The following is a 23499-nucleotide window of genomic DNA, read 5'->3' on the forward strand; positions in this document are numbered from 1 at the left end:
ATAGGAATACAATGAAACTCTCATTGTATCACACTTTACTATTCCTCTCTCACTTTCCCCCCTGGGTTCCCAAGTATTGTTTTCCCTATTGCAACATTTAAAATAGCTATGTTCCTGAGGAAGACAAGAGAATTTTAGGAAAGACTTCAATAGAACTTTTCTAGTGCTACTTCCTTCCAGGTAAGTAAAAATTTACTAACGAAAATATAATATTTATTTTAAAAAAAAAAAAAACAATTTGTCCCTGAAACTATAATTTTGTAGATCAAAAACTGGCAGACTTAAACATGATGCCCAATTTGAGAAATACCCTGCGGGGAAAGTAGTTAAGTGATTTATAATATAGCTACATAAATTGAATTCTGCTTAGAACCTAGTTGGCTTTACTGGAAACACCGTCATGCAGCTTATATCTGTGACTTCAACAGTGTTTTTATGTTAACCAGGATCATGGCTATTAGGTACATAAAATTAATGGTTATTAAATAGTCCATCTCTATGCTGTTAATAATTTAAAACTGAAACAGGAATTCAAGCTGCCTATGAGAATTTAAAAATAATGTAATTGATTGATTTCTTTGGTGAGTGAGAAAGAGTGATGTATGTTCAAGTGTTAGTGTGCAATTGAGTTGAGTTGCATTAATAATTAGTGGCGACCGGACATGGTGGCTCATACCTGTAATCCCAGCACTTTGGGAGGCCAGGGCAGGTGGATTATCTGAGGTCGGTAGTTTGAGACCAGCCTGACCAACATGGAGAAACCCCATCTCTACTAAAAATAAAGTAGCCGGGTGTGGTGGCACATGCCTGTAATCCTAGCTACTCGGGAGGCTGAGGCAGGAGAATCGCTTGAACCTGGGAGGCAGAGGTTGCGGTGAGCCGAGGTCGCACCATTGCACTCCAGCCTGAGCAACAAGAGTGAAACTCCCGTCTCAAAAAATAAATAAATAAATAAATAAATTAGTGGCTACTGATCGTGTGTTTTCAGAAGTCCTATGGAGGACTATTTTTGTGTCAGTGACTATGTCAGCAACATATTATTGGCAGAGCTTAACATTTACTTAACATATTAAAAAATGAGAAATTTCAATGACTAGTAATTAGCTTAAGCATGGTCTTCTTCCAACTCAGCATTTATATATTTTTTCAGCTCCTTGGTAGTTTGATGAGCTTTCTTGATTTTAGCTCATATTTGATATACTACTTAAGAACATAAAGGTTCATTGCTCAGAGTTCTTTTGGTTTGTTGAGCACTCTAAATCAAAGCAAATTAGTGACCAGTTAATATAAATGGGTTGTCTTCTAGAGAATTCCAATATTTGCCACAAGCATACAGATTGAGTGACATAATTGCATTCAGTGAGGTAAATTATGATGAAAGCCAATGGGATTGATTTTATTAATGGGAACTTTGGTAAACAGAATTAAGGGAAGGGAAAATTCTTCGTTGAATTTTTTTGACAGTATTCTGTTGATGAATTGCTTTGTATGTTGAAATTACTTTTTAAAAATATCTGTTTTATATGAAAACAGTTGTTGAAATTATAGTGTTTTAAGAAAAAAGTAGTACAACATGTGTTCAAGGTTGAAAAGGGAAAATTAATAGGATTTGAGTAGACAGCTTGATACAGCTTGACCCAAGTACATTTTATTTGGTCTGAATTACTTGTTCACCATGGAAATTGTTGATATTTGTGAAGTGCATTTTCTTTAAGCATGTTCTTTATGTGAATAACGTTGAGAGCCCCCGTTAAAGGGAAAATACCATATCGACTGGTGTTGATATAACAGTTAGTGAAACTCATTTGACTAAAACTCATAGTATTGTAAACCGAAATAGATTTGTTAATAAAATGAAGATGTTAAAAACCAGCTGGGTGTGGTTGCTCATGCCTGTAATCCCAGCACTTTGGGAGGCCAAGGTGGGCTGATCATCAGAGGTCAGGAGTTCAAGACCAGCCTGGCCAAAATGGTGAAACCCATTTCTACTAAAAATACAAAAATTAACTGGGCGTGTTGCTGTGTGCCTGTAATCCCAGCCAGTTGGGAGGCTGAGGCATGAGAATCACTTGAACTGGGGAGGCAGAGGTTGTAGTGAGCCAAGATTGCGCCACTGCACTCCAGCCTGGGCAATAAAGGGACACTCCATCTCCAAACAAACAAATATTAAAAACCAACAACATTCAAACAGCACCAATTGTTATAAAAATGATCTTAAACTTTTTTTTGGTATTAAAACGTGTTCACAATAGGAATTTGTTTAAATTGCTGTGTTATAGAGTCTTTGCATTTGGTCTGTGTACATACTATTGTCTTAGTGATAAGTTTTCTCTTCAAATTAATTGGAAAGCTTGCTGGGTGCAGTGGCTCATGTCTGTAATCCCAGCATTTTTGGAGCACAGGATGGGGGTATCACTTGGGGCCAGGAGCTTGCATAGGGAGACCCTTGTCTCTACAAAAATAAAAAATAAAAAAATAACTGGACGTGGTTGTGTGTGTCTGTAGTCTTAGCTACTTGGGAGGCTGAGGTGGGAGGATTGCTTGAGCCCATGATTTCCAGGTTGCAGTGAGCTATGATTGTGCCACTGCACTCCAGCCTGGGCAACAGAGCAAGACTCTTTCTCCAAAGAAAGAAATGAAAACTTGATTAATTCAGATACTGATTACCCTTCACTTGGCTACATGCTTTTGTTTATACATTAAATTTACCTCTTCTGTCAAAATAATAGGAAACTAAATTAGTAACTGGCATTAATGTGATGACGACTCTTGACGTCACTTGGTATAATGCACACTTATAAGCCTCTTACCCCAACCATTCAGTGTAGGTTTACTAGTGGAGTTGGAATGGTAAGCATTTTGAAATATCTGCCACAGGAACAATTTCCATTTTCTTCATTAATATAATGGTGGAAGAATATTGAGTTCAGAATCAGATGTGGCTAACATTAGATCTTTTGCTTATTGATTATTTAGATTTTGGGCAGATTTCTTAATCTGAGTGAATTTATTCATCTGTGATGTGAGGATGACCACAAAAATTATAATGAGAAAAGCTCTGTTGGGCCGGGAGTGGTGGTTCACACGTGTAATCGCAGCACTTCGGGAGGCTGAGGCAGGTGGATCACCTGAGGTTGGGAGTTTGAGACCAGGCTGACCAACATGGAGAAACCCTGTCTCTACTAAAAATACAAATTTAGCTGGGTGTGGTGGCACATGCCTGTAATTGCAGCTACTCGGGAGGCTGAGGCAGGCGGAGGTTGTGGTGAGCTGAAATCGCGCTATTGCACTCCAGCCTGGGAAACTCTGTCTCCCATTAAAAAAAAAAAAAGAGCATTGTGAGGGTTAAATTGTCTACCATGTAAAAATCTTTGGTCATGTCACAGGTGTTTAATAAATGTCAGCTAATTATGTTGTTCAAATCCAATAAATGAAGGAGATTTTAGTTGTAGATTTGTTAGAAGGCAAAAATGAATTTCTAGGTAGTGGGCCAAAGAATGAAGTAGTTAAATGTAATGATTGAGTCAGAAACTTCATGTATGTAGAAGGTAGCTTTATGGAGAGTGTAGTGGAAGGAAAGAGGTGAGGAATTGAAATGTCAACTCTGAATTATCTGTGTGGCCAATTTACTTTGTATTATATGTGGCAGTATTTTTGTTCTAATTTGTCTTCCTGAGAATTGGACCCAGTTCCCCGTCATACTGCGTTTATAGAAGGAAACTAATTCTTACATTCATAGGTATGGGAAGAGCATGAATAACAAGACAATAAAAGTGATATTTAATATTTAAAGTCAATTATAGGGCCAGGATTGGTGGCCCAGGCCTGTAATCCTAGCACTTTGGGAAGCCGAGGTGGGAAGATCACTTGAAGCCAAGAGTTTGAGACCAGCCTGGGCAGCATAGTGAACCTTGTCTCTACAAAAATAGAAATAAAAAGGTCAGTTATTGTCAGGCTACATTTATTTGCGAGGATACAGGGAAATAATGTTAAGATAATCCAGAGGTCATATTTGCCTTCGGTTGTTCTGAAATTTGAACATGAGAATACCTGTGTAGGTGAGGTTGATGTAATAAGCACATGAAACTTACAGAAGATAGTCACTTACTTTCTCATTCTTTTATATAGGTATTAAGGTCTTTCATCAATATATAAGGTTTCTCTTTTAAAATGTAAACATTTGGGGTCTTCTTCATATAGTTAACCAAGTCAGAAAGTAAACATTGGATCATGTTTGACTCTAAGAGCTTAAATACTTGGCAAGGTTTTCCTAGGAGAATTTGTGGAGAAAATCTATGAATAGATGAGCCAAGTTATAAATAATATAAAAGGGGGATACATGATTCAAATTAATTCTTGCCTTTTAGTCCCACATCCCTTCTTCCATTACTTACAGGTTATTACCATTAAGAACTTCTTTTTCTTAAATGACCAGGTTTATGTCGATTATTCAGAGTTGTTTACAGGACATAGATTGGTTTTATCATGTATATCTTAAAGCTTTTCTTTTTCTTACTCTTACGAGTCAACCTAAAATTCTTTTTTCCCCCTGCTATCTAATTCCAGGTTAAGTAACCTGAAATTCTTGCAAAAGGGCACCTTTAATTTGAATTGTAATTGGAATCCTATGCTAGTGACAGTGTATGGCTTTTCTGTATTTTTTTCTAGTAATTATTTGAATATGAAACATTCCACAGTAAATCCCAGACAAGAGCTATTGTTTTTCATTTTATAGGTGAGAGATTAAGTAACTTATATAAGATTATACAACTGGTAAGGTTGGAGCTAGTATTCAAATTCTGATAAATCTGGTACAAAAGTACGTATTCTTCTGTAATATTTAAATGTGAATCCTTTCTGTAGTTTTTGAGTCAGGGTCTTGCTCTCTCCCCCAGGTGTGAGTGCAGTGGTGCAGTCATGGCTCATTGCAGCCCCAACCTCCTAGGCTCAAGCGATCTTCTTGCCTCATTTTTAAATTTTTCATGGAGATGATGTCTCATTATGTTGCCCAGCCTGGTCTTGAACTCCTGGGCTCAAGTGATCCATCCCACCTTGGCCTCCGAAAGTGCTGTAATTACAGGTTTGAGCCACCATGCCTGGCCTAAATATGCATTATTATTATTATTATTTTAAATGGAGTCTCGCACTGTCGCCCTGGCTGGAGTGCAGTGGTGTGATCTCATCTCACTGCAACCTCTGCCTCCCGGGTTCAAGTGATTCTTCTGCCTCGGCCTCCCAAGTAGCTGGGATTAGAGGGGCCTGCCACCACACCTGGCTAACTTTTTGTATTTTTAGTAAAGACAGGGTTTCACCGTGTTGACCAGGCTGGTCTCAGACTCCTAACCTTGTGATCCGTCTGCCTCAGCCTTCCAAAGTGTTGGGATTACAGGCGTGAGCCACTGCGCCCGGCCTAATATTAATTACTTTTTTCTTTTTTTTTTGAGATGGAGTGTTACTCTGTCGCCCAGGCTGGAGTGCAGTGGTGTGATCTTGGCTTATTGCAACCTCCACCTCCCGGGGTCAAGCAATTCTCTGCCTCAGTCTCCCGAGTAGCTGGGATTACAGGCGCCTGCCACCATACCCGGCTAATTTTTGTATTTTTAGTAGAGATGGGGTTTCACTATGTTGGCCAGGCTGGTCTTGAACTCCTGACCTCCTGATCCACCTGCCTCGGCTTCCCAAAGTGCTGGGATTATAGGCATGAGCCACCGTGCCTGGCCTAATACGAATTCTTAATAAGCACAATAATGGTATATCCCTCCCCTTTCCTCTCAGTCCCTATCATCTTTCTTCAGGGACTTTTGTCATCTCTTACTCTGCTACCTACTCTTCTGTGAATGATTTCTTAGGTTTCACTTTCCTTCTTTATAGGATATTTCATCATTCTTTGTACTGAAGACCTCATTGAGGAACTAGCCAGAATATTTCTTACGCCTAGACATCTAGGAATCCAGTTTTAGGAAAGGTGAAATTTGTACTCAGGAACTATAGTGAGGCTTAAAGACAGTGTATCTACTTGCCTATCTAGTTTTTATCTCTTCTGCTTCCTTGTTTTTGTTTTGAGACAGGGTCCCACTCTGTGGCCCAGACTGGAGTACAGTGGTGCCATCACAGCTCACTACAGCCTCAACCTGGGCTCAAGGGATTCTTCTATGTCAGCCCCCCAAGTAGCAGAGACTGCAGGTGCACATCACTGTGTCTGGCTAATTAAAAAAAATTTTTTTGTAGAGACAGAGTTTCACTATATTGCCCAGGCTGGTCTTGGACTCCTGGACTCAAGCAGTCCTCCCACCCTGGTCTCCCAAAGTGCTGGGATTACAGGCATGAGCCACCACAACCAGCCTACTTCCTGAATCTGATACCTTCATATTTATAAAAATTTTTATTTCTTCTTATATCTTCAGCTTTCCACATTGGATCATTTTCCTTCTGCCTAAAGTACATTCTTTAGAATTAGTAAGGATCTTTTCTTGAATTATTATATTTTTATCTGTCAAAGTTGAATTTCTGCCTTCTGCCATATCTGGCATTTTCAAGTCCCGATCTCTTTGAGGCTCTATATGGTAGGTTAGGTCCTCCTCAGCTGTTAGGTTCCTTTGTGTACACTCTAAATTGAAACTTTTAATTTGCTTCTCTAGAAATGTGTGTTGAAATCATTTTCTTGCTGATGACCGTACTCCTATTTTATATAGTTGTGTTTGGTTTCCTGTCTTATAGTAATTTTAATATGAGAATCTAGAAGAAGATAAACTTGTATGCTTAGCCACATTGAACTAGAAGTCTCTGTTAGCCATGTTTAAACTTAGTTGTAGTATAGTGATAGAACTGCCCCGCTTTAACACCTGGATTCCTCTCAGATGAGATTAGCTTTCACATTTTGTAGCACTGATCATTCCTCAGATTCCTGGGCTTTACTCAGTTTAGATTTTGAGTTACATGCTAAGATTTTTCTCTCACATTTTATTAATGTCAAGAATTTTTTTTATACTTTATCCATGCCATTATCATCTATTTACCAAAAATAATTGGAAATCTTACATTGTTGAGTACAATCCTAATATTATTTACTATTCTTTGTTTGAGATCTTTGTTTTGTTTTGTTTTGTTTTGTTTTTGAGATGGAGTCTTGCTCTGTCGCCCAGGCTGGAGTGCAGTGGCGTGATCTCGGCTTACTGCAACCTCTGCCTCCCGGGTTGAAGTGATTCTCCTGCCTCAGCCTCCCGAGTAGCTGGGATTATAGGCACGTGCCAACACGCCCCGCTAATTCCTTTTTGTATTTTTAGTAGAGACGGGGTTTCACCATGTTGGCCAGGCTGGTCTTGAACTCCTGACCTCATGGTCTGCTTGTATTTTTAGTAGAGACAGGGTTTCACCATGTTGGCCAGGCTGGTCTTGAACTCTGGACCTCATGGTCTGCCCGCCTCACCTCCCAAAGTGCAGGGTCTACAGGCTTAAGCCACCACGTGCAGCCTGTTTGAGATCTTTATTCGTTGTTGTTTTGTTAACTTTATTGTGTAGTATCAGAAAAGCTATACTTTGGTAGTAATACTTTGTGTGTTTTTGTGTGCCAGAAGATGTCTTTTTTAGCCCTTTATATTGGGCTTTTCTTAGACTGTCAGGAAGTTTGAATCTTTACCCTAGTAAGCCAACATGTGTTTAATTTTTGGAAAGATGAACCTTTTCTCAGATTATTGTAAGCCCTTGTTCTTTTTATCCTTTAGAATTTCAATAGGTGAAGCACCATACTGGCTTTATCTTTTGAAGAGCTTGAATCCTCCCATGAACTGGAGAGTCCCTCCGGGTTTCCCTAGAAGTCCATATTTAGTTTTGGGTTTTGAGATGATCCATGAGGAAGCTTGATTTAGTTTTTGAGGAGGGAATCATTACAGATATCTACCCAGCTCACTAATTCACATGATCTTATTTAATGTGGAGAACTTAATTTATTCTAAACTTTCCAGCTATGAAACTGATGCTTTTAACAGTTTTTGTAAGGGAAGAAAGACTTCACTGCAACGTCTGTTTGATTACACACACATTGATTAAATTATAGGAATAGTAGTTATTTTTGGCAACTGCAGTAGTCTTGAGAAAAGTCTGCCTTTAGCAATTATTCGTAGTATTTATCTTCAGAAATCAGGATTGAGTTGGTTGTTCTCCATTCATATAATGCTTTGAGTGTAGATAAATGGTCAATAAATACGTGAATGAATTGATATTGTGAAATAGAATTCTCTGTTAGTCATAAGTATTTAGAAATAAAAGGAATGTAATTTCTTGCTTACTGGTGATAACTTTGTAAGTGGAGTAAAAAGAATGAAAAAATTGAAATTTTAATCCTCTTCAAATGGGGAAGGGAAAATAGAAATGTATTTTATATTCTAAATCTTGAGAGTCATTAGGTTGAAATTTGCAATTTTTTGTAGTTAATGCAAGGCATGTTAAAATATAATTTGTCTTGGTTTTAACATTCTGAGCCACTATGTAGCAGAATTTATCTGTACTACTTGACATTGCCCAATTCTTTCTATATTCTGTGGGATAATGTTTTAGCGTTACTTGTTCAGTTGGAATATATTTGTACTTTTTTAGTTTAGTTATTTTACCCAGGAGGCAGCTGTTAGTTTTAAAAAAAAAAAATTTGGAATATACTGTTCTTTTGGTGGTTTTATTCTATACTAAAATTTGAAATTGTGAGTGACTCGTGGTCGTGCTTTATTTATGCAGAATATCCTCCGAATCCTAAATCTAGAGCTCCAAGGATGCTGGTCATTAAGAAAGGTAATACAAAAGACTTACAGCTATCTGGATTCCCAGTAGTAGGAAATCTTCCGTCACAGCCAGTTAAGAATGGAACTGGTCCAAGTGTTTATAAAGGTTTAGTCCCTAAACCTGCTGCTCCACCTACAAAAGTAAGTTCTAAATTACCACAAATGTAAATTTTGAGTTGATAACCAATTTATGTACTATGGGGGAAAATGTTAAAGAATTTAAAGTGTGTATGGGGAGGTACTTCGTGGGGTGCTGAGTTCTAGGTGGCAAGAGTTGACCCATATGTGCTCTTAATTATCTTTGATATGGTGTATGCATGTGTGTGGTTTTATTGTTTTAGCAGTACTAAGTGAAACTTACAATTTTTTTTTTTTTTTTGCTAGATGTATTTGTGATATATTTGCTTAATGATAATATATAATGCTGTTTTACCTGGTGCTCAGTTTTAGGTTTTGGAAACTTACATGTTTCTTATTCTCAAGTGAAAGAAAAGCAACTTTATGTTTATGTAGCTTTGGAAAAATAGCAATTTAGTTAGATACCTAAATGTTCAGTTTTTATTTTATTTGTTGAAAAAGAAAGGGACAGAGAACTATGTAGGAATAATGCAGTGTGATACAAAAATAATTGTTTCCATGAGCCTAGTGTAGTAATTTTTGTTTTATAATGTTCACTGTTTTTGTCTTTCTCCTGTAACCTGTTTTTGATAGCCGTTAATGTTTGTGTGTTTTTCTTTAGCCTACACAATGGAAAAGCCAAACAAAAGAAAATAAAGTTGGAACTTCTTTCCCTCATGAGTCCACATTTGGTGTTGGCAACTTTAATGCTTTTAAATCAACTGCCAAGAACTTTAGTCCATCAACAAATTCAGTGAAAGAGGTATGACATTAAAAATTACATTTGAGGAATGTAACATTTTAATTATGATAATTTAACAGTGAATAAAAGGTAGAAATTCATTAAATGAATACATTAAAAAGAGTTTCATTCCTTCAGAAAACTGGATTCATATACTTCATTTGTTAACCAGTTTTGCACTTTGGGAAAGTAGGAATCATTTAAAATATTTTCAATGAAAATTCCCAGCTGGGTGTGGTAGCTCATTCCTATAATCCCAACGTTTTGGAAAGTGGGACAGGAGGATCACTTGAGCCCAGGAATTTCAGACCAGCCTCAGCAATATGGTGAAACCCTGTTTCTACTTAAAAAAATAGCTGGGCATGGTGGTATGTGCCTGTGGTCCCAGATCTTGGGAGGCTAATGTGGGAGGAACACCTGAGCCTGGGAATGTCAAGGCTGCAGCAAGCTGTGATTGTGCCACTGTACTCAAGCCTGGGCAACAGAGTGAGACCGTGTCTCAAAAGTGGTGGTGGAGTGGGGATGGGGGGAGGGGGGAGTTCCAAACATCCTAATAAACAAAGAATAATTTTTTGGGGGGTGGTAGGAGGGACAGGGTCTCTGTTGCTCAGGCTGGAGTACAGTGGCTCATTTGTGGCTCATTGCTGCCTTGATCTCCTGGGCTCAAGCAATCTTCCCATCTTAGTTTCCTGATTGTCTAGGACTACAGGTGCTTGCCACTGGGCCAGCTAATTTTTTACTTTTTGTAGAGACGAGGATCTTTCTATGTTGTCCAGGCTGGTCTCAAACTCCTGGTGTCAAGTGATCCTCTCTCGTCAGCTTCCCAGTTCCTGGGATTACAGGCATGAGCCACCGCACCTGGACCAAGAGTAATTTCTAAGAAAATAATTATGAAAATTGCAATGTTATTTGATACTTGTGATAGTTATGTTGTAGGATTGAACTTAACTAATGAGGATTTGTATTGTATAATGTCTTCTTTTGGGGATGATGGACATTTTATTACTGTTAACACTGATTGGGGGGAAAGGAGGAACAAGAGAAAGGTATGTATTGTTACTGTACTGACTGTGAGTTCCTGGTAGTTCAGGTATTTCTTTCTCATTTGATCAAGGTTTTGAGAAACCCAGAACAGAGAGTTCTCTGACCAGTCTAGTGTCAAAGGACACCCATAACACTTATATTATTATACCTGAAATTGCTTTGGGTACTGTATTGGAACCCCTCATATACTATTTTTTATTTATGATCTCAGACACAGAATTTTTGAGCTTTGAGGGAAGGACTAGCATTCCTAGCTGGTTAATTCTGCTAAGATTAGTTATAATATACAACATTAATGCCAACAAGTAAGCATTATTATGGTTTGTTTCCGTGACTAATAATCTGTCTGACACAGAGTTTTAACATTCTGTTTTGTGTTCCACTGTCAAAACACCAAAGAACCAAAAACAAAAGGATTCTTTCTCCCCTCCTCCCTGCTGTCTCACATTTTCCCAGGTGAAATCCACTCTGATAAACCCTATGTATGTGTATAAATAATTATAAAATAGATTTTATTGGAGCTGTTACTGAACTCTAGAACTCTGTGTAAAACAGTTTGAAAAGCTGCTCTTCTGTGTATTATAGAAAAGTTAAACAATTCTAGTATGCATTTATAAAATAATATTTAGACACCTAATTTAGAATCATAGTTCTGAGTATTATTAGACCTTCATTGTTTGTGGGATGAGAAAATTCTTTTGTTGACTCATTAAGTAGGAGAAAAAACAGGGATAGAGAGAACTAGACTTTAACATAGACATTATAATCAATTTTGTTTTGTGAATAAAGGTAAAATAGGAAGCTGTGGAAGTAGTGAATTTTATGTTGACATTGATTCCTTGGCTACATATTTATCAGTATTTCTGAATTTCCTCTTAGTGTAATCGCTCAAATTCCTCTTCTCCTGTTGACAAACTTAATCAGCAGCCTCGTCTAACCAAACTGACACGAATGCGCACTGATAAGAAGAGTGAATTTTTGAAAGCATTGAAAAGAGACAGAGTAGAAGAGGAACATGAGGATGAAAGCCGTGCTGGCTCAGAGAAGGTAATTGAATTTATAGCAATACTTGATTTGACATTGATATGTCATTGAAATATTTGAGCATGTTTTAGGACCTTGGAATACATTTGAATCATCTCCTTGGAAAGAAACTTGGAAAGCCATTTGCATAAATAATGACTTGATTTCTCTCCTCCCCTCTCCTCTTCTCCTCTCCCCCCTTACCTCCCCCTTCCCCCCTCCCCCTCCCCCTCCCCCTCCCCCTCCCCCTCCCCCTCCCCCTCTCCCCCTCCCCCTCTCCCCCTCCCCCTCTCCCCCTCCCCCCCTCCCCCTCTCCCCCTCCCCCCTCCCCCTCCCCCTCCCCCTCTCCCCCTCTCCCCCTCCCCCTCCCCCTCCCCTTTCCCCCTTCCCCTCCCCTTTTCCCCTTCCCCCTCCCCCTCCCCTTCCCCTTCCTCTTCCCCCTCCCCTTCCCTCTTCCCCTTCCCCCTCCCCTTCCCCCTTCCCCCCTCCCCCTCCCCCCTCCCCCTCCCCCTCCCCCTCCCCCTCCCCTTCCCCCTCCCCTTCCCCCTCCCCCTCCCCTTTCCCCTCCCCTTCCCCCTCCCCCTCCCCTTCCCCCTCCCCTTCCCCCTCCCCCTCCCCTTCCCCCTCCCCCTCCCCTTCCCCCTCCCCTTCCCCCTCCCCCTCCCCCTCCCCTTCCCCCCTCCTTGCCCTTCTGCCTCCCCTTCCCCTCTTTCCCCTCCCCCCTCCCCCTCCCCCTCATCCCCCTCCTTCCCTCTCCTCCCCCTCCTTTCCTCTCCCCCCTCCCTCTCCTCCCCCTTCCCTCTCCCCCTCCTCCCCCCTTCCCTCTCCCCCTCCCCCTCCTTCCCCCTCCTTTCCTCTCTGCCTCCTTCCCTCCTCCCCTCCTCCCCCCTTCCCTCCTCCTCCCCTTCCCCTCTCCTCCCCTTCCCCTCCTTCCCCCTCCCCCTCCCCTCCTTCCCCCTCCCCCTCCCCTCCTTCCCCCTCCCCCTCCCCTCCTTCCCCCCCATTTGAGACAAAGTCTCACTCTGTCACCCAAGCTGGAGTGCAATGGCATCATCTTGGGCTACTACAACCTCCGCTTCCCAGGTTCAAGCAATTCTTGTTCCTCAGCCTTCCTGGTAGCTGGGAATGTAGGCATGTACCACCACACTGGCTAATTTTTGTATTTTTTGTACGTCTGGCTAATTTTTTCATTTTTTGTAGAGACGGGGTTTCACCATGTTGGCCAGACTGATCATGAACTCCTGACTTCAGGTGATCTGCCTGCCTTGGCCTCCCAAAGTGTTGGGATTACAGGCGTGAGCCACTGGGCCTGGCCATGACTTCATTTCTAAAGTAGATTTGCTTCATTCTATAGTTTCTGTGGAAAAATACATTTAAAAAGCATTCTTGTTTATATCTGCTTTCTTTTGCTTCTCCCATCTTGCCTGCCTTTGTGGTTTTAGTTTTGCCTTTGTTGTATAGATATGAATACTTAGGGTAAGAAAGCTTTGGATATCCATCCTGGCTTAATTTTCCATTCCTAAATTTAACAATTATAAGTATTACATTTACGGTTGTTGGTTTTTTTTTTTTTTTTTTAGATAGGGTTTTGCTCTTGTCTGGAGTACAGTGTACAATGGCATGATCTTGGCTCACTGCAACCTCTGCCTCCTAGGTTCAAGCAATTCTCCTGCCACAGCCTCCCAAGCAGCTAGGACTACAGGCGTGTATCACCACACCCAGCTAATTTTTTTGTATTTTTAGTAGAGACGGGGTTTCACCATTTTGGCCAGGCTCGTTGTGAACTCCTGACCTCAGATGATCCACCTGCCTTGGCATTCCAAAGTGCTAGGATTACAGTGGTGAGCCACTGTGCCTGGCCACATTTATGTATTTTCAATGGAAGCTTAGTTAGGATCTATTAAAAGTTTTTGATAACTGTATTCTTTAGAACTCATTCTTTTTTTTTTTTTTTTTAACTCTCTAAAAATCAGGATGACGACTCATTTAATTTACATAACAGCAATAGTACTCACCAAGAAAGGGATATAAACCGAAACTTCGATGAAAATGAAATTCCTCAAGAGAATGGCAATGCCTCGGTGATTTCCCAGCAGATCATTCGGTCTTCAACCTTCCCGCAAACTGATGTTCTTTCAAGTTCACTTGAGGCAGAACACAGGCTAGTATTTGTACTTTTTCCTCAGCATTTTCTGTATTCGAGATTTCAATATTACAGAGTTTGTATGTGATTTAACAGGTTTATTGAAATACAACTTATGCCATAAATTTCACCCATTATGATATACAGATGATTTTTAATATATTCAAAGTAGCCCTTTGTTCATTTGCATTTATTTTTCATTTGCACTCTGTCCTAGACAGCTGCTATTCTTTCTATAGATTTGCCTTGTATATGTATCTTATATAAGTGGAATAATATAGTATGTGATTTTTGATGTCTAGCTTCTTTCATTAAGTATAATATTTTCAAGTTTTATTTGCATTGTAAGCACGTCAGTACTTTGTTCCTTTTTTATTGATGAATAGTACACTATATGACTATACTCCTTTTTTGTTCATCAGTTGATTAATATTAGTTGTTTCCACCTCTTTTTTTTTTTTTTTAACAGTAGGCTCTAGTCCAATCTACTTTTTGACATTTTGGATAATGCTGCTGTGAACATTCATATATAAGTTCTTGTGTGGATATGTTTTTATTTCTGTTGGGTAGATACCTAGGAGTTGAATTGCTGGGACATATGATAGCTCTGTGTTTCACATTTTTAGGAACTGACAAACTATTTTCCAAAATGACTATGTCATTTTACTTCCTCATCAGCAGTATAGAAGGTTCTAGTTTCTCCACATTCTTACCAACACATGGTACCATCTTATCTTTGATTATAGTCATTCTAGTGGGTATGAAGTATGATTTCTTTTTGTGGTATGATTTCTTACCAACACTTGGTACCATCTATCTTTGATTACGGTCATTCTAGTGGGTGTGAAGTATGATTTCCCTAATGACTAATAGTATTGAGTTTTTTTTAATGTGCTTATTGGCCATTTATCCTCTTTGGAGAGAAATAACTGTATAAATACTTTGCTCATTTAAAAATTACATTTTCTTACTAAGTTGTAAGAGTTCTTTATATATTTGTGTATAAGTCTCATATATGATTGGCAGATAATTTCTCCCATTCTGTGACTTTTTTCATTCTCTCGGTAGTGCAACCACCTCCCACCTACCCCCACCCCCACCCCCACCCCCACCCCCACCCCACCCCACCCCCACAGGCACCTTTTGAAATGAGGTCTTTCTGTGTTGCCCAGACTGGTCTCAAGTGATCCTCCTGAGTAGCTGGGATTACAGGCTTGCACCACCATGCACGGCTTCAGTGGTACCTATTGAAGGGCAGAAAGTTTTAATTTTGATGTAGTTCATTTTTTTCCTTGTATGGTTTATGCAGGTTTTCTGGATGATGTGAGGTAGGAGTCCAGATTCATCCTTTCCCACGTGGATAGCGAATTGTCCCAATATGTAATTTGTTTTTTGAGACAGTGTCTCACTCTGTCACCCAGGCTGGAGTGCAGTGGTGTGGTATTAGCTCACTGTAATCTCTGTCTCCCAGGCTCAAGTGATCCCCCCACCTCAGCCTACCAAGTAGCTGGGACCACAGGTGTGCACCGCCATACCCAGCTAAATTTTGTATTTTTTGTAGAGATGAGGATTTCACTATGTTGTGTAGGCTAGTCTCAAACTCTTGAGCTGAAGCGATCCTCCCCTCTCTCCCTCCCAAAGTGCTAGGAGTACAGGCATGAGCCACAGTGCCCAGCCAGTAATTTAGTTTTTATTGTAAATTTTTTTTTTTTTTTTTTTTTTTTTTTTTGACAGGTCTCGCTCTGTCGCCCAGGCTGGAGTTCAGTGGCGTGATCTTGGCTCACTGCCACCTCACCTCCTGGGTTCCAGAGATTCTTGTGCTTCAGCCTCCTCAGTAGTTGAGAATACAGGCACATGCCACCACGCCTGGCTAATTTTTGTCTTTTAGTAGAGATGGGATTTCACCATGTTGGCCAGGCTGGTCTCGAATTCCTGACCTCAAGTGATCCACCTGCCTCAGCCTCCCAAAGTGCTAGGATTACAGTCTTGAGCCACCGCTTCCAGCCTGCTGTAAACTATTAACAGCACTTTTTGCTTCCATCAGTATAGTCTAAAGCGTTTTAAAAAATAGTGATCTCTGAAGTGGTTTAGTCTTAGAATTGAAGAGTATTCATATCTACAATTTATTTTTGTTTTTTTGTAGTTAAAAGCAGGTATTTTTGCAGAAATGACATACCCTTACTGTATTCCTTAAATAACCACATGGCTCGGCATAACTAAGGGATTGGAAAACTACGAAAGCAAAGGAAGTTAATAGTTTATACCCTTAGATTATCATATTATTATTCTGTAATTGCTTTGTATAAACTGATTTTTTTTTTTTTTTTTAACTTAAAAAGTCTTACATCTTCTAAGAGCAAGCTTAGGGCTAAGTTACATTATTAACAGCCCAGTTGATTGAGTTGACTTTTTGCCAGTTCTTCTAGAACCTCATTTAATTCTAAGACAGTGGAAAACTGGGTTATATCTCCTCTTGGATAACTTTTGTGGAATTTATTTATAATTTCAGCTTCTATTTTTATTGAGAATATAAGCTACAGGAGGCCGAACATTTTATCCATCTTGTTCACTATTGCATCTAGCACCTAGAATGGTGCTTGGCACATTACTTTGCTTAAATTTGTTAAATGCATTCATTTTCCCCTCTCTAAGAGAGTTAATGGCTTCTTTTAGATTTTAGGGGTTTTTTCCCTGTCAAAATGGAATGTTACTTCTTTTCCATTGCTTCATATTTTCTGTAAACTTTGTGACTTCTTAAGTTATATACATATAAATACTCATATTAGTTGAATTTAATAATATGGGGCAGTGATAGTTTTTGTTTTTTTTTTTTTGAGATGGAGTTTCACTCTTGTCACACGGGCTGGAGCACAGTGGCATGACCTCTGCTCACTACAACCTCCACCTCCCGGGTTCAAGTGATTCTCCTGCCTCGGCCTCCTGGAATAGCTGGGATTACAGGCACCCGCCACAACGCCTAGCTAATTTTTTGTATTTTTAATAGAGACGAGGTTTCACCATGTTGGCCAGGCTGGTCTTGAACTCCTGACCTCAGGTGATCCACCGCCTTGGCCTCCCAAAGTGCTGGGATTACAGGCGTGAGCCACTGCGCCTGGCCAGTGATAAGTTTTTTAAGGATAATTCTTTTCAAATATTAAAATATGAAATATTCAATACTGAGGCACATAGATCATTCTTAGTTTTATTGTCAAGTTTTAGCAACTTTATCAGGGTATTGAGGGTAGCCTCAACATCAAAGGGATACAGTTGTCAGCTTGTTTAAGCAAGCACCAAATTAGTGGAAGTAAATGCCAAAGAAATTCAGAGGGTTTGGGGATAGAGATCATTATGACTTGGGTACCAGTCAGAGGTTTCTTTCTTTCTTTTCAAAATAGTTATTTGTATAAATATTTATTTTTTAGAGACATGTTCTCACTATATCTCAGGCTGGTCTTGAGCTCCTAGCCTCAAGTAATCCTCCTGCCCTGGCCTCTTGAATTGCTGGGATTACAGGCATGAACCATCACACCTGGCCCTAGTCAGAAAGATTTAATTGGGACCTGAATTAAATCTTGAAAGGGTTAGACATAAATAAGGGCAAGCGTGCTAGATAGTATTTTGGAAAAAGAAGGGATGTAAAGACATGGTTAGAATGGTGTATATACCTAGTTTGTTTTAAGGGTGTTGAGTGGGATATTTTGACACAAGCGGGCAATTTACTCACTGAAGTTGAAGATCATATTGAAAAGGCAGGACTTTAGAGATGTCTTATACTTGATTTGTGATACAGTAGGAACTGTGACCCAGGTCTTCTAACTTCTAATCCTAGATTTTCTCTACTGAGGAATTTGAATTTGTGACCATGGCACAAACACAGTTAAGGAGTTTGTTCTTTAGAAAGTGAGAAGCCACCGAAAATGTTTATTAGAGGATGGTAGTTGTGAAACTGGTATCAGGATGATTTGGCAGTAGTTTGAAGGAGAGTGGGAAGGAATAATTTAAATGAAAAAGCAAAGTACAGATAAGGGTTACAGTAATATAGTCAGTCATGCATTGCTTAATGACAGGGATATATTCTGAGAAATATGTCGTTAGGTGATTTTGTCATGGCATGAAACTCACAGAGTGTACTTACACAAACTAGATAGTATAACCTACTACCTAACTAGGCTATATGGTATAGACTTATTTCTAGGCTACAAACCTGTATAGCATGTTACTCTACTGAATATTGTATAGTATTTGTAATCATAATACAGTGGTATGTATTTGTATATCTAAGCATATCTAAACATATGCAAAGGTACAGTAAGAAAATGGTATTACAGTCTCATGGGATTATGCATCATATGTGCAGTTGTCTGACCAAAATATAGTTATGTGGCACATGTTTGTATGTTTATGGGGGAAACACAGATTGTTTTTCTTTTTTCTTTTTTTTTTTTTTGTAGAAATGGAGTCTCACTTTGTTGCCCAGGCTGGTCTTAACTCCTGGGCTCAAGTGATCCTCCCACCTCGGTCTCTCAAAGTGCTGAAATTACAGGCGTGAGCCACTATGCTCGGCTAGATTATTTTGAAAGCATTTCAGGAACAGTTAAAAGCTACAGCCTCTGGTGGAGAAGTAGAAATACTTGCCTTCTGTTATATTCTCTTTCATAATAGTTGATAGTTTTTTCCATCTGCATTATTGCTTAGTTACGATTCAGTTTTTAAAAGTAAAACAGGTAAAAATTTGGATCCAGCAAAAGAGCAGTTAGGTTGTTTTGCTAGTCTAGATTTAATAGTCTCTGTATTAGGTGGCATTGAATGGTAAAAGTGAATGGAAATGCTATTCCAAAAGGAGGCCATCCAGATTAAAGAGTAAAGATAGTGCACTGGAAGAAGTCGTGGCTAAAAGGAATGAAAGAAGAAATGATTAATACTGACTGTGATATTTTTGTTCAGAAGCAACAAGGTAACAAGGTGCTGTGCAATACATACTAATTTGGGAGACAGAAAACCAAAATTCTATTTGTCTTTGCCATCAAGTAAGCAAGTTATTTTACTTATATGATCTTGATTGTTCATCTGTAAAATGTGGATATCATGTTACGTTTTATTCAAGGTCTCAGATATTCTGTGAGACTCTTTGAAAAAATTCGGTCTAAAAGTCTATAAGCAGCTAACATGTAGCAGGCACAAGTTAAAAGATGAGTAGGTGTAAATAAGAGGGGACTTAAACGTTTGTGGAACAATGTAATTAAATGATAAAAACTATTAACTCTGTTTTTCAACATAACTCCATCAAGTTCAAGACCCTTTTGTAAGCAGTGATACCAGTCATTTAGATCATCCCTGAAGAACTGAGGGCCCTGGCAGTTTAACCATGTCAGTGCTGTCTTTTTTACACTAACTGAAGAAAAATGGGCCCCCTCTAAAATTTAAGATTAGGAAACGAAGTCAGAAGGAGCCAAATCAGGACTGAAAGGTGGATGCCTAATGATTTCCCATTGAAACTTTGCAAAGGTGCCCTTGTTTGATGAGAGGAATGAGCAGGAGTATTGTGGTTAAGGACTGTCTGGTGAAGCTTTCCCAGGCATTTTTCTGCTAAAGCTTTAGCTTTCCTTCTCAATACACTCTCATAATAAGCAGATGTTACTGTTCTTTATCCCTTCCAAACAACTGTTGCCGTGACCTTTGCTCTTGACTGGTCCTCTTTTGCTTTGAGCGGATCACTTCCACTTCTTGGTAGCTAGTGCTTTGACTGTGATTTGTCTTCTGGATCATACTGGTAAAGCCGTGTGCAGTTCTTTGAAGAAATGCTTCAGAATCTTGATCCCACTTTTTTAAACTTTCCATTGAAAGCTCTATTTTTGTCTGCAGATGATCTGGGCACACATTGAGTGGAAATTATTCAACTTTTTCATTCAGAATTATGTAAGCTGAACCAAGTGAGATGTCTTGTCTGTGGTGTTGGCTGTTTCTGTTGTTAATCGTCAGTCCTCTTCAGTTAGGGCACTAACAAGATTAATTTTTTCCTTGTCAATTGATGGGGATGATCTGCTGCTGCTTCTGTGAGGGCTTCATCTTCAGAATCACCTCTTTTCTTAAAATGAGTTATCTATTTGAAATTTCTTGTTTCCTTGGGGTATTGTCCCCATAAACTTTTCGTAAAGCATCAGTGATTTCATTATTCTTCCACCCAAGTTTCACCATAAATTTGGTATTTGTTCTTGCTTCGATTTTAGCAGAATTCATGTTGATCTGATAGGGGCTTTTCCCAAATTGATGTCTTACCCTTTGTGGTGCCTTAAACAAGATTCTGTTGAAACATGTTATCACAAGTTAGTACAAGTTTATTTTGGTGCGGAATTTTTTTCTTGAAATTCTTGCATAGTTTTTCCATGATACACATTTTTTATGAACTTTTTGAAGACTCCTTGTAGGAGTAACAGAAGTACTTAGGGGTTTCATTTTTTAAAAACAAACCCTTTCGTATCAATACAAGATATGTGGCCATATAAGAAACAAGCTTGAAAGTTTCCCAATCAATTGAAGTAGCTATTGCTACACTGTTCATGACTGCCCAAGTAGAAAACCTAATGAGTAGTCAGAAATATGGTGGTACTGAAGAAAAAGAGGAGTGATATTGCTGTTACTTTTAGTATAAGAATTTAGCAGATTCGCTTCACATCTGTTAAAAGTTTCCAGCCTGAAGAGCCTTTGACACCAAAGATTAAGCAGTCAAGGAGTTCATTCTAATTTTAATATCAGTTTATTAATCTTACCTGTTTATTCATTTTCAGAAAGATACTCAAAGCCTGAGCTCAAAAATCCTTTTGATGTGTCTTGGGGTCTTTGTATAATGGATCCTGGATCGTGTTTTCTTATACATAATATAAATGACACTGTCCTACTCAGTGTAAGCTTTAAATTAAACTTAATTTCCTCTCCTTTTCAGATTGTTAAAGGAAATGGGCTGGCAGGAAGACAGTGAAAATGATGAAACATGTGCTCCCTTAACTGAGGATGAAATGAGAGAATTCCAAGTTATTAGTGAACAGGTAAGAAAACCTGAATCATACAACTTCACTTTAAACTGCCCTTATTTAGAACAATATAATTATATGTAAGCGTGGAGTGAGGGAGATTTAGGAATTTATCACGATAGGTCAGAATTGCTTTAAAAAAAAAAAAAAGAAGAGGGAGGACAGGCTTTTGCTATGGTGTCCAGCTGGCCTCTAGAACTCCTGGGTGCCAAGTGATCCTGCAACCTTAGCCTCTGGAGTAACTGGGACTACAGGCAGGAACCACTGCACCTGGTTGAATTGACTTTATAGAAGTCTGCAGTAGTGACTTCTTTAAACTATTGGGTGTGCAATAGTTAGGAATTAGTGTAAATGATGTCTATGATTAGTCATTTTCCAGACCTTTTTCTTTTTTTGGCTTTTCTGGGGGAGGAGCAAGAGTGATAAGAAGTAGAGAGTGTTAGTAACTTCCTAAGTAACTTCACCTTTTATCCTTTTCTTGCACAAGAGTATTTCATATTCTAAAACATCTTGCTTAATGTCTCCCTAGTTACCTTTCTGAAAGAGTATTAGGGAATTTTTGTTAGAGCATCAGGAAGTTGAGATGCTTTTTTTCAAATCCGTTATTTGTTTATTTAAAGAGTTGGGGTCTCACTCTGTCATCTAGGCTGGAGTGCAGTGGCTGGTCATAGCTCACTGCATCCCCAAATTTCTGGGCTCAAGCAATACTCTTGCCTCAGCTTCCTGAGCATCTGGGACTACTGGCTTGTGCCACTACACTGGGCTTATTTTCTGTCTTTAAATTGTTTCTAATTTAGGCCAACTATCTTTTTTCTTCTTTGATGATCTTTTGACTCAATTCCTATTTATTACCAACCTTTTAGTTATGATTTCTCATTTTCAGAAATAGAGAACTGTATTTTTCTGAGTATCTTCATCTCTGGTTAAACAAGAGACGATTTTATAACTTTATATACCTCATTCTACTTTACAAACTGTGAACAAAGCAGATTGGGGGGGGGGTGTATTAATTTAGGTCAGAATAATAAAAATAACAGATACAGCTTAATGGTTTCTGATTATATTCTGGTAAGTCCCTGAAGGTATTTATTACAGTTGTCACTTGAGGCAATAAAAATATGGGAAAGTTTAGTACCTTAATCAGTGTGACAATTATTACTCACATCTACTTTGTCTGGATCCAGAATTTTTTCGGAAATATCATTACTTGTGGAGTTTTTGGGATAGGATACAATTTTATTATATTCATGCTTGTATTATTACAGTAGGTTTGTAACTCTTGAGGGATAATTTATTTATTTTGCTGTTAACATTTTAGTTACAGAAGAATGGTCTGAGAAAAAATGGTATTTTGAAAAATGGCCTGATCTGTGACTTCAAGTTTGGACCGTGGAAGAACAGCACTTTCAAACCCACAACTGAGAATGATGACACAGAGACAAGTAGCAGTGATACATCAGATGACGACGATGTGTGAAGGATTTCCTAACAGCTTTAGAAATCTTAGTGTGATACATCTCTCATACAGTTTGGGGTGAATTGTAAAAATGAAGAACTATAATTTATGTAGTGAAATACCCCATTAGAAGAGGATTTTTTGGGGGACTTCAGTATGAAGAAAACCAAGAATGTTTTGTTGGGCTGTGTTGAACATTATTTCTTTGTAAATGAATGTTGTAGGAATGAGGACTTGGGTTGGTCCAACATTGACTTTCTTCATCACTGCAACATTTCTCTGACTAGCAATGTGACGATGTAACAAATGAGATTTTCTCATTTAATAATAAAAAATTGTGTAATGTTTTGCAAAGCTTCTGTCTTAAAATGTCCAGGTCTTAAGAAAAAAGGCAGCTTACACTGTTTTGCTTGCAGAGTCATATCTTTTTCGTACAATGGAAATCCTCAAGTCCACTTTGTGCGGTCCCCCTCTCCTCCCCCCCAAAAACAACAAAACAAAATGAAAACCAAAAAGGAAAATGTAGCATGTTGGCTAAAACTGGAGCAAAGTGCACTAAAACAGTTTCCTGAACTCAGCTGTTGTACTATTCACCTTTTAAACCATAAATTGCTCTTTAGCCATTTGTAGTGCAGTAAATGTTACAGGAAAAGACTTGCCACATTTTCTTCCAAATTTTAAGAGGTGATTTTCAAAAGCTTTATTGGGGTATGTTGTCAGACCAGGGTTTTCAGAGTTGATGGAAAAGAGTCTTGTGAGAAAACTTATTTTGATAAATTATTACATACGCAGAAAAACTGATCACACTGACTGGATCTGTCCACGACATGGAAAATAAACTGGATTTTCAGAATATTGTTGTTTTCTGTAGTGTTCAAGGTATTGTTTCTAAACATAAACATATCTAAACATGCTTTATTCACTTGTTAAAGTAGTACTTTTAAAAGTAATACCTTACTAAAGATGGTGATTACTTTTCCGAGGTCAGAAAAGGAAAGCTGAGCGTTTATCAAATACACAAGCTTATTAAATGAATGACTGTTAACTACTTTATTTTCATTTGCACATTAATTTTGGAATTGTTTCTGTTTTGCTGCTGACGGAAATAGTATTTTGGCTCTGTGTATGTTTGTATTTTGATTTTTCTGTGTATGTTTGTATTTTGATTTTTTTGT

The 23499-nt window shown here is 38.8% G+C and overlaps 1 protein-coding gene across 9 annotated transcripts in view; it reads left to right on the forward strand.

Moving 5' to 3' along the window:
* GPBP1 (GC-rich promoter binding protein 1) overlaps window positions 1-23177 on the forward strand; it is an 84937-nt gene extending 61760 nt beyond the window's left edge. For 8 of the 9 annotated variants that reach the window (XM_054487437.2, XM_054487439.2, XM_054487433.2 and 5 more), the window contains 6 exons: window positions 8728-8912; window positions 9511-9651; window positions 11554-11721; window positions 13671-13858; window positions 20781-20883; window positions 22187-23177. In XM_054487437.2, coding sequence (XP_054343412.1) covers window positions 8728-8912; window positions 9511-9651; window positions 11554-11721; window positions 13671-13858; window positions 20781-20883; window positions 22187-22345 — 944 coding nt within the window. In that variant the 3' untranslated portion in view covers window positions 22346-23177. The remainder of the gene's footprint in view (window positions 1-8727; window positions 8913-9510; window positions 9652-11553; window positions 11722-13670; window positions 13859-20780; window positions 20884-22186) is intronic. The other variant, XM_063664834.1, reaches the window with a different exon arrangement.
* The last annotated feature ends 322 nt before the right edge of the window (window positions 23178-23499 follow it).

Source organism: Pongo pygmaeus, chromosome 4, assembly GCF_028885625.2.
Source record: "Pongo pygmaeus isolate AG05252 chromosome 4, NHGRI_mPonPyg2-v2.0_pri, whole genome shotgun sequence".
Lineage (NCBI taxonomy): Eukaryota > Metazoa > Chordata > Mammalia > Primates > Hominidae > Pongo > Pongo pygmaeus.